The 12,123-nt window shown below is 40.9% G+C and overlaps 1 protein-coding gene across 1 annotated transcript in view; it reads left to right on the plus strand.

The window, feature by feature from the left end:
• The window catches only part of fbxw12 (F-box and WD repeat domain containing 12), a 33,280-nt gene extending 21,929 nt beyond the window's left edge, over positions 1 to 11,351 (plus strand). The window contains exons 6-10 of the mRNA XM_080182304.1: positions 5,404 to 5,568; positions 7,620 to 7,833; positions 9,102 to 9,283; positions 9,366 to 9,496; positions 10,554 to 11,351. Of these exons, the coding sequence (XP_080038430.1) occupies positions 5,404 to 5,568; positions 7,620 to 7,833; positions 9,102 to 9,283; positions 9,366 to 9,496; positions 10,554 to 10,653 (792 nt within the window). The 3' untranslated portion in view covers positions 10,654 to 11,351. The remainder of the gene's footprint in view (positions 1 to 5,403; positions 5,569 to 7,619; positions 7,834 to 9,101; positions 9,284 to 9,365; positions 9,497 to 10,553) is intronic.
• Positions 11,352 to 12,123: the final 772 nt, after the last annotated feature.

Consider the following 12,123-nt stretch of genomic DNA (forward strand, 5'->3'; position numbering starts at 1 on the left):
ACTACAGCTGATGGCAGGGCAGATGTGGAAACAGAGTTCAGAGTCAAGTGGGCAGAGACTTAATGGGGAAATAAGACACCCAAGGTGATCACCAACACAATGGAAACATAGCACAATGATTAGAGAACATGGAGAATAAGAGATCTTGAAGTGAAGCACCAAGAGATAGTGGTAGTAGATTATATGGCCCAGTAACCTGCTCTGTCATTAAATACCATCATGGCAAATCCACAACTTCACTTCCCACCTTTTCCCCATATCACTTGGTTCCCTGAAAAACCACACATATTTGTATTAAGTGAAGAAATTCCTCATCTCAATCTTAGATGATTGGTCCGTTATCCTGAAGCAGTTCTTTAGATTTTCCAGCCAGGGAAAACAACCTCTCAGTGTCTACTCTCTTAGCTCCCCTTCAGGATATTGGATGTATCAACAAGATCATCTCCTTCTTCCAAGACTCCAGAAGGTGTAGGCCCAATTTTCTCAGTCATTCATTAAAGACAATTTCTTCATCCAGAGAGTGGTGAATGTGTGCTGAAAATTTCACTACTGCAGAAAGTAGTTGAGGCTAAAACGTCGCCCGATTTTAAAAAGAACTTAGATATAGCTCTGGGGGCTCAAGAGATCAAGGGATAAAGGGGGAAGGGAGGGGTTAGGATATTAAATTTTATAACCAACCACAACCGTAATTAATGGGGGAACAGGTTCAAAGGGTCAAATGGCCTTGTCCTGCCTCTCGTTTCAATATTAATACTCCCATCCCAGAGACCAATCCAGTGAACCTACACTGTATTGCATCTAATGCACGCATATCTTTCCTTCAATGTGGAGATTTCACCTAAGCCCTATATAATTGTAGCACAGCATCCTTATGTACTTTCAGTCCCTTTAGAATAATGACCAACATGCCATTTGCCTTCCTAATTGCTGTACTTTCATGCTAACTCTGAGTTCCTTTTATGGGCACAACAAAGTCTCGCTGAACATAAGCAATTACAAGTTTCAGGTTCTTAATGAACATTCTACTTCAGTATATGGTAAGAAATAATTAGATGTAATTAGAAAGTATTAGGCTTGTTTTTGCTATATCACAATTCATTTTTGTAGAAACAGATTGTGGGTGAGGAAACATCCTGTTTGCAGCTTTTTCTATTGAGAAAATCATGGTGAATTGAGCCAGTCAAGAAAGCAGGAGATCTGTTTTACACCCTGACACATTTCAAGTATAAATTATGCTAAGATTTTTGATTTAAAAGCCAGTGATGTATTCCTTATGTCATGGCTAGAGGTTAGATTAAGTTTGTTGAAATGCTGCTTCACGTATAACTGTTTAGGATACAAGAGTCAAATACTGAAATATTTGCTTGTTCCACATTGCTGTAATTTTACTTTGACTCCATATACTTTGTGCTTTCATTCTTGCAATTTTAGAAATTCTGTCATAAAAATTAATTCCAGTTCAAATAAGAAGTAGGAGCAGGAGTAGGCCATCTAGCCCTTCGAGCCTGCCCCGCCATTCAATAAGATCATGGCTGATCTGAAGTGGCTCAGTTCCACTTTCCTGCTTTCTCCCCATAACCCTTAATTCCCTTGCCTAACAAAAACCTATCTACCTGTGACTTAAATATATTTAGCAAGGTAGCCTCCACCACTTCAACGGGCAGAGAATTCCAGAGATTCACCACCCTTTGAGTGAAGAAGTTCCTCCTCAACTCCGTTCTAAACTGCGCCCCCCCCCCCCCTCCCCCCGCTTATAAAACATAGAACATAGAACATTACAGAGCAGAACAGGCCCTTCGGCCCACGATGTTGTGCTGACCAGTTTAAAAAAAAACAATGACCCACTAATCTAAACCAATCCCTTTTCGTCCATAAACCTATCCACGGATCTCTTAAACGCCCCCAAACTCGGCGCATTTACAACCGCAGCAGGCAGGGCATTCCAATCCCTCACCACCCTCTGGGTAAAGAACCTACTCCTGACATCCGTCCTATAACTACCCCCCCTTAATTTAAAGCCATGCCCCCTCGTGCTAGCTTTCTCCATCCGAGGAAAAAGGCTATCACTGTCCACCCTATCTAAACCTCTAATCATCTTATATGTTTCAATAAGATCCCCTCTTAGCCGCCTTCTTTCTAGCGAAAACAACCCCAAATCCCTCAGTCTCTCCTCATAGGACCTCCCCTCCATACCAGGCAACATCCTGGTAAACCTCCTCTGCACCCTCTCCAAAGCCTCCACATCCTTCCTGTAATGTGGGGACCAGAACTGCACACAGTACTCCAAGTGCGGCCGCACCAGAGTTGTGTACAGTTGCAACATGACGCTGCGACTCCTAAATTCAATCCCCCTACCAATAAACGCCAAGACACCGTATGCCTTCTTAACAATCTTATCTACTTGATTCCCAACTTTCAGGGATCTATGTACACATACACCCAGATCCCTCTGTTCATCCACACTATTCAAAGTCCTCCCGTTAGCCCTATACTCAACACATCTGTTATTCCTACCAAAGTGAATCACCTCACACTTCTCCGCATTAAACTCCATCCGCCACCTCTCGGCCCAGCTCTGCAACCTGTCTAAGTCTCCCTGCAAACTATAACACCCTTCCTCACAATCTACCACACCTCCGACTTTGGTGTCATCAGCAAATTTACTAATCCACCCAGCTATACCCTCATCCAGATCATTAATAAAAATTACAAACAGCAGTGGCCCCAAAACAGATCCCTGAGGCACACCACTCGTAACCGAACTCCATGACGAATATTTACCATCAATCACCACCCTCTGTCTCCTATCTGCTAGCCAATTCCTGATCCAATTTCCTAGACTACCCTCAATCCCATACATCTGCATTTTGTGCAGAAGCCTACCATGGTGAACCTTATCAAACGCCTTACTAAAATCCATATATACCACGTCAACTGCCTTACCCCCATCCACCTCTTTGGTCACTTTCTCAAAAAAGTCAATAAGGTTAGTAAGGCACGACCTACCCGCTACAAAACCATGCTGACTATCTCCAATCAATTCATTACTCTCCAAATAACTATAAATCCTATCCCTAATAATTTTTTCTAAAACCTTGCCCACAACAGAAGTAAGACTCACCGGTCTATAATTCCCGGGGAAGTCTCTGTTCCCCTTCTTAAACAATGGGACAACATTCGCTATCCTCCAATCCTCCGGTACTATACCAGAGACCAACGACGACCTGAAGATCAGAGCCAGAGGCTTTGCAATCACCTCTCTTGCCTCCCAGAGAATCCTAGGGTAAATCCCATCCGGACCAGGGGACTTATCTATTTTCAAACCCTCTAGAATATCTTATATAACATATATATTATATAATAGCTTATCTTGAGGCTGTGCCCTCTAGTCCTGTTGTCCTTTCTGAGCGGGAAGAATCTCTCTACCTCTACCCTATCCAACCCTTTCATTATCTTATACGTCTCTATAAGATCCCCCTTCATCCTTCTAAACTCCAACAAGTACAGACCCAGTCTATTTAGTCTCTCTTCATATTCCAACCTCCTCATCTCCGGTATCAGCCTAGTGAACCTCCTCTGCATTCCCTCCAAGGCCAAAATATCCTTGCGCAAGTGCGGCAACCAAAACTGCACACAGTACTCCAGCTGCGGCCTCACCAATGCCCTGTACAGTTGCAGCAAGACCTCCCTGTTTTTATATATTCTATCCCCCTCGCTATAAAGGCCAGCATCCCATTTGCCTTCTTGATCACCTGCTGCACCTGCAGACTGGGTTTTTGCGATTCATGCACAAGGACCCCCAGGTCCCTCTGCACTGTAGCATGCTGCAGCTTTTCACCCTTTAAATAGTAATCCCTCCTACTATTATTTCTGCCAAAGTGGATAACCTCACACTTGCTAACATTGTACTCCATCTGCCAGGTCCTCGCCCATTTGCTCAGCCTATCTAGATCCCTCTGCAGACTTTCCACACCCTCCACACAATTTGCTTTTCCACTCATCTTTGTGTCATCAGCAAATTTTGTCAGCCTACACTCAGCCCCCTCCTCCAGATCATCTATATAAATGGTAAATAGCTGAGGCCCCAGCACCGATCCCTGCGGCATTCCACTAGTTACCAACCGCCAATCAAAATAGCACCCATTGATACCAACTCTCTGCCTCCTATTAGACAACCAATCCTCTATCCACGCTAATACCTTACCCCCAACTCCATGCCCCCCAACCTTCTGAAGCAACCTTTTGTGCGGCACCTTATCAAATGCCTTTTGAAAATCGAGAAACACTACATCCACCGGTTCCCCTCTGTCTACCACACAAGTCACATCCTCGTAGAATTCCAATAAATTCATCCCCTTAACGAATCCGTGCTGCGTCTGCTCTACCAAACAATTCTTCTCTAGGTGCCTCGCTATTTCTTCTTTGATGATGGATTCAAGCATTTTTCCAACAATAGACGTTAAACTAACCGGCCTATAATTCCCTGCCTTTTGCCTGCTACCTTTTTTAAACAGCGGTGTAACATTAGCCGTTTTCCAATCTTCCGGCACTTCCCCGGAATCCAGTGAAGTTTGGTAAATAATCACTAAGGCATCTACTATCACCTCTGCCATTTCCTTCAGAACCCTGGGATGCATTCCATCCGGTCCTGGGGACTTGTCCACCATCAGTCCCACTAGTCGATCAAGCACTACCTCTCTAGTGACAGTAATCGCATTCAGGCCCTCAACTCCTACCATCCTTCTATCTTTAATATCTGGCAAACTATTCGCGTCCTCCTCCATGAAGACCGAGCCAAAAAACTTACTTAAGGCCTCAGCCATTTCCTCATCTCCCACCACTAAATCCCCCCCCTCATCCTCTAAGAGTCCAACATTCACTCTAGCCAGCCTCCTCCTCTTTATATATTTGTAAAAACACTTACTGTCCTTTTTTATATTTTAGTGTTAGTTTAGCTTCATAGTCTATCCTTCCTTTCTTTATCAACTTCTTAGTCAATCAAATAATCAAATATTTGAATATTTAGAATAATCAAAACAAGGATTTTATGTTCAGCTTATTTGAGTTTTGTTCTTAAACAAAATCCTTGTTCCAGCACTGTGGTATTTATCTTTCAGAACGTATGATTCTGGTGCATTTTCTGTAACAGATTTATGCGACCTCCATATGTTTGAATTATATTCGAGTAATCTGTGTTACGGTTTCTATGTAATGAACAAGAAAGTTCATCTCAATCAGTTTGTTGCTTAGTTCCAGTGATTCCACCCTAAAGATTACTGCAGTTCAAATTTCTACTTTGCCAAATTTAAAAAAATTAATAGATTAATTTAAAATTTGCCTTTAAAAATATCATGGCATTTGTTGGTGATAAACAGTATGTCCAACATTTGTTTTTCATTGTAGGTTGACAGTGGAGGAGGTGTGCTTGTCACATTAACTATTCCTAATCTCAGTCAGATCTCTCACGTATCAGTAATTGTTGCTGATAAAATAGATTTTTTACTGGTATCACCAGATCAGAGGTGGATCATTGCTGGAGCAAACGAAAGTTATGATATTCCTGCTAAGGTAAAAAGTTGTTCCAAGATCTTGCAAGTTGTATTTTAGAAATATAAAATGCTGTATGTTCTACTGTCTCACCGCTGCTCTAGGTCTAGCAGCACTCTTGACGTGTTGTTGAAATTAGCCCTATTCATTAATCATTACACTGCTCACATTAATGCAAATCAAAATTAATACACATCACTGCAAAGGTGGCAGTGTAAGTGAAAAATCAGGTTGACACTAAAACTAAAAGACGTACACTCATCTCTAGGAAGTAGTTTGAAACTGTTCTGGCTTCACGGTGTCTGTAGGCTTAAAAGATTACATGGAAATCCACTGGACTTCATAGAATCCATACAGTGCAGAAGGCCACTCAGACCATCAAACCTGCACTGTCTACAACATCATCCTGTAATCCCATTTATTAACCCTGATAATTTAAGGGGAAATTTAGCATAGCCAATCCACCTAATCCGCACATTTTTGGATTGTGGGAGGAAACCGGAGCACCCAGAGGAAATCCACCCAGGTACCAAAAGAACGTGCAACTCCACACAATCACCTGAGGCCAGAATCAAACCCGGATCCCTGGCGCTATGAGACAGCAATGCACTGTGCCACCTAGCTACCCTAAAGGCTTACGTTAACACTGCAATTAAGTTACTGTGAAAATCCCCTAGTCGCCAGACTCCAGTGCCTGTTCGAGTACACTGAGGGAGAATTTAGCATGACCAATTCACCTAACCAGCACAACTTGTTGGGAATACTTTAACTGTAATCTTTGGCACTTTTTGCATTAGGGAGTGGAAAATGCCAGTTAGTAACTGAAGCTGTAATATATTTGCATAGGTACATAAAGGATTGGTATCATAAAGCAGTGTGTGAACGACAGGTAACAATACAACTTGATTCTTCCATTACATCACACTCTAGTAGAATCCTAACATATATATAGGTGTAAATTTAATATGTCTGATTCAAAGGAATTGTAGATCGTAAATCTATTTGAAGAGGTCAGTGTTTACAATTTGTAGCTTACAAAATTTTCCATCCATTTAACATTGCCATCAGATCATAAAATTTACCCTAGTCGTGAAAAGCTCAAAGGCATTATTCAAAATGGCAATGTGCAATTTCTAACACTAACGTTTATCAATACTTTAATTTTAAATAGATTAATTCCATTTAAGATGCAAAATGGTGTTTTGGCTATGTTGTTTCCACAAAGGAAAAGTTGTACCTAAGTCAGTAGGTCATAGGTTCATGACCTCCTCCAGAACCAAAGCTCATCATCTAAATTTCAGTACGTTACTGAAGGAGGGACCATGTTTTAGATGATCAGGTGAATGCAAAAGGTCCTTTGGCCAATGTTCATCTCAGCTCATCTCACCATAACATTGACCTGTCATGCATCATATTCTATCTGCCAGGTCCTGCTTTGTACAAAATGGCCGTTGCCTTTTGTTTCTAAAACAGTAGCTCATTGTCTTAATTCTCATCTGTTACCCAAATCAAAACTGGAACAAGATCTAATTAGTTTGAATGCTTAAGTGGAAGTTTCAGAAATTTACCAAGCTTTAGCAGGATATTAGAATTTTGAAACCGAAAATAACTTTGAGATTTTTTTTGTACATTGCACGGAAATTTCCCATCGAAGGTCACATACAAATCAAATAGAATAGTTTCAAAGATTCCAATATTTCCTCCCCATATCCAGTAACAGGCATCACTGGCTAGGCTAACATGTATTGTCCTTGCCCTTGAGGTAGTGATGAGCTGCCTTCTTGAAGTGCGGCAGTCTGTGTGGTGTAGATACGCTCACAGTGCTCTTAGGACCTGCAAATTAAATTGTGAATAGACCCCATAGTTCTTTCTGGATTTTCTTATTTTGGGTGTTTGTCATTTTGAGTAGTTGTTAAGATTATAAAACCAAACTATGTGGGTCAATAAAACTGATACTATGAATTGTTATTTTACTATGTCTTGCTGGACAAATGGAGTAAAAGACAAATGTATTTAAGACATCAAGTCTCATAGAGGAACTAAACCACTAAAACAAGATGTATTTCTTCTAGGTGTTGAGGACAGAACTTCTAATCAATTCTGTTGATGATGACAGATTGACAACAGATTCCTTACCACTAACTGGTTGTTTCACAGCTTGTTGGTTACCAAAAAAACCATCCAGGGTGGCTACCCTAACCCGTAGCAATGTCACAGCTTCTGAAATTAGTATTGTTACTCTTGACATTGGTCTTCAGAAAACAGGACACAAACTGGAAATACAAGGTATAGATTCCTCTTTTGTGTGCAAAACAATACAACGTTGTGACTATTCTGCAAAGACCTTTGAGTTTATTTAGTTACCAAGGCTTTGCTTTTGGAATTGAAAAATATATAACTATCCTGCAAGCTTCAGCATTAGCATTAACAAAGAGGAATCTGGGCATACAGGTCCACAGATCACTGAAAGTGACAACACTGGTGGATAGATGGTCAAGAACGCAGACAAGTATAAAACTTTAGTTGGGCCACATTTGGAATATTGCATGAAGTTCTGGTCACCATACTCCCAGAATGTGGATGCTTTGGAGAGAGCGCAAAGAAAGTTCACTCGGGTGTTGCCTGGACTGGAGGTTTTTCGGTCTGAGAGGTTAGAGTAACTCATTGTTTTCACTGGAAAGATGGAACCTGATAACGCCTAATAATGTCCACAAAATTATGACAGAGATAGATAGGATGGTTGTCAGAGGCTTTTTTTCCAGGGTGGAAATGTCAACTACAAGAGGCACAGGTTTAAGCTGCGAGGTGGTAAGTTTAGGTGAGGCGGTGGGGGGAAAGTTTTTCATGCAGAGGTTGCTATGTGCTGGGAACTCATTGGGGTGGTGGAAACGAGCACATTAGCAACATTCAAGGTGTATCTTAACGGGAGGTGAACAGAGGGATAGGAACCTAGTATCGGCCCAGACCTTGAGGCTGAAGGGCCTGTTCCTATGCTGTATTGTTCTTTGTCTCAGCCCCATTTAGTGTTTACAGCTTATATATGCTTGTGTTTATGTTAGTTTGTTTTCTGTGTAGTTAATCTGAACTAAGTCTCCCTGATAATTGAGTTGATTAGTGCATTTCACCATACTCAAATAGTCTCTCATTCCATATCCATTACACTGAAGTATCCCGCTCTTGATAGTTATTGAGTGCATATACTTGGGACGCTATATGAGTTCACAACTGGGTTCATTGGGGTGTATATTCTCCACTGACAAATACCCTGCCAGCACCCGCTCTAGACTCACATATACAGATTGCCTCTACGTCATTAAGGGAGACAATGCATTTGGATGCCTAGATATTTTCAGATCCAATAACTGCATGCATTTGTCAAAGAATGGTCCATATTTTCTAAAAAGCGGTACACCTATCATAGATATTTGTTAAATTGCTAACTAGATCTAGGAATGGGGCTGGTGTCAGATGTTAATGCTTCTCCCATCAGTACTTTGCAAATTACACTTTGAACAGTAATGCAAACTTATTTCATATTGTTTTGTTTATAAAAGCTGAAAAGGTTGGAAATTTCACTCACAAAGTAGCTGGCTGGAGCAACAATATACTTCTTGAAGGCCATGGGACTAATACCATCATTCTGGCACAAGGCGAAGAACTGAAACTATTTTCCATTGATGGAATGCATCTTGCCAACTTTCGTGACCATAAGGAAGCTATCAGTGGAATTTCAGTGGTATGAACTTCTGTAATTTTTTCAATACAAATTAACATGGCTGCCTAATTATTAAACAATTTTTCACTTTTTTTGTATGAAGGATCCCTTCCGTGTCATCACTGCATCAATGGACTTGTCACTTCGAGTCTATACCTGGAAAAGGCAACCAAACAAATGTCTCAGCCTTGAAAGTAATTACCATCTACTGGGGGGATCTCACCAGAGGTCCAGGTAAGATCTATTTCCTTGCATTTATATGAGTCATTTTAGGGGCAATGAGGAATGACAACTTCTGTTTACCTAACCTGAAACAAAGCACAATGTCCCAAATTACTACACAAGTGGGATAGGGAATGAAATAACCAGACAGTAGTTGGCGGAATTGACCTAATGGGCAGGATTTTACGGGCCTCACTCATCCCAAAACTATAAAATCCCGCCCGAGATCAAAGGAGCTTTCCATGGTCTGCTTCTCACCTGCTTGATTCCTGTGGCAGTGTTGGTGGGGGCTGTGTATGTGCGTGCGTGCAGGGAATGGTAGAATTCCAGCCAATGTGTGGTTCAAGAGAGATTTTAAGGACACTTTAAGATCAATTCCCTCTGCCTTGCCTTTAGAAAACAGAAATTTAGAATATAAGCACACCAAAAGTGAAGGAAGGGGATGCAGGTAGTAAAAGGTTGGAGTTGACTAAATTTGAAAGAAGCCAGTTTGAAAATGACTGTCAGAGATGAGAATATCTGCACCTGTGTATATAATGAGGATGGATGTTGATGACCTTGGTGATTAAAAAAGGTTGTGTTTATGGGCAACACAGCTTGGGTCATTTAAGATTCAGCCTGAGCAAGAAGTTTGGAGAGTGGGAGAAGGATGTGTGCATGCAATTTCTAGAATAACAGGATTTTGTTAGTTTTTCCAATTTTAAAATTCATGAATTCAGATTCATCAATAACCAGACAGAATAGTACAGTGGTTGGATTAAGGATGATTGTGGAGGCTAACCTTTGCTGATAATGGGACAGGGCAAGGATGGAATTTGATGCATTGCAGAGGTGATCCTACAGGGCTAGAGAATCTACTGCACCTGTACTGTTTGTATAGAGATGTAGAGTAGAAGTTTGAGAGAGCAATAGAATAGAGGTATAAGACCCGGTGCATCTGAAACCAAAATTTGTAAAAGTGATGAATAACAATTTGGAGGGAATTGTATTTATTGTTTTGCTAAAATTTTAAGGCTGTATTTTTCAAAAACTACCATATAATTTATAGATTTTATCATCTTCTTTTCAGAGGATTTACAAGTGTATTATGCGACCACGTAAGCATTGTGGGTGCTGTTCTATCAAAGAATGGAAAAGATGTTGTAAAAGCATACTACTTCAATCTGTAAGGAATTCACTCTTTACAGCATTAATGTTAATTATTTGTATTATTTTACAAAATGAAAAATATTGAATTCGACTTTTCATTTGTGACGCACAAGAGTTGCATTTTGTTATCACCAGACTTCATACTTTTGACTAGCTGTATATTTTATGACTCTGGCAAGCTGAAATAACACAAAATCGCAATTTAATTGGTTTCTGTGGTTGTCACATTCATAAATTCCTACTGTGCAGGAAGCCATTCGACCCATTGATTCTGCACTGACCCTTCAACAGAGCATCTTAACCAGGCCCCATCCCCATAACCCCACATATTTATCTCATTAATCCCCCTAACCTACACTTTAGATTGATTGGCCATGCTAAATTGCCCCTGAATGTTGGGGGACTAGCAATGTAAATACGTGGGGTTACAGGGATGGGGTGGGATTGTTGTTGGTGCAGGCTTGATGGGCCAAATGGCCTCCTTTTGCACTGTAGATTTTTTTATGATTCTATGATGCTTTGGACACTTAAGCAGCAATTTAGCATGGCCAATCCACGTAATCTGTACATCTTTGGATTGTGGGACGAATCCCACGCAAAAACAGGGAGAACGTGCAAATTTCAAAGAGTCACCCAAGGCTGGAATCAAACCCAGATCCCTGGCACTGAGAGGCAGCAGTGCTAGCCACTGTACCAATTAAACACAAGTTTTCATTTATACTGGTTCCATGTGATCTTTTACCCACGATAACATTATTGGTAAGGGCACTTATGGAATAATGAAATACAATTAAGTGGGGTAGACCATAAATATTACTACTCATTGCCAATTCTGTGGTAATACCAAATTCACTTAATGTTTTGGATAATGAATTTATGAAAAAACAGCCTGTCACAGGACTAAAGACAATAAACACGTGTTGAAATTTTCTGAAATGTTGGCCCAAGTTTTGCACTGGATGCTCACACACTGTGAAATTAAGCAGGATCATGTCTTTTGATGGTGTTGATCCCTTTAAGTAAGTGGTAGGCAACGAGCTGTGACATTGTGTTAGATTTCTCTGAGGATTGTGAGATTTCCTTGTCAGCTTTCCCCAATATTTAAAAATGGGAAGTAGGTTGGGGGCCAAATTCAATGTTAAGTTTTCATTTGTAGAGGACTAGAATACAGCAGCAGAGATGTACTGCTGAGGCTGTATAAGGCTCTGGTCAGACCCCGTTTGAAGTATTGTGAGCAGTTTTGGCCCCATACCTCAGGATGTGGTGGCTTTGGAGGGGGTCCAGAGGAGGTTCATGAGAATGATCCCAGGAATGAAGGGTTTGTCATATGAGGAGCAGTTGAGGAGTCTGGGCCTCTACTCAGAGTTTAGAAGGATGAGAAGGGATCTTTTTGAAACTTACTTACAGAATACTGAGAGGCCTAGATAGAGTGGACATGGAGAGAATGTTTTCACTAATGGGAGAGACTAGAACTTGAGAATACAATCTGA

The sequence above is a fragment of the Carcharhinus amblyrhynchos genome, chromosome 3, assembly GCF_965287045.1.
Source record: "Carcharhinus amblyrhynchos chromosome 3, sCarAmb.v2.hapA, whole genome shotgun sequence".
Classification (NCBI taxonomy): domain Eukaryota; kingdom Metazoa; phylum Chordata; class Chondrichthyes; order Carcharhiniformes; family Carcharhinidae; genus Carcharhinus; species Carcharhinus amblyrhynchos.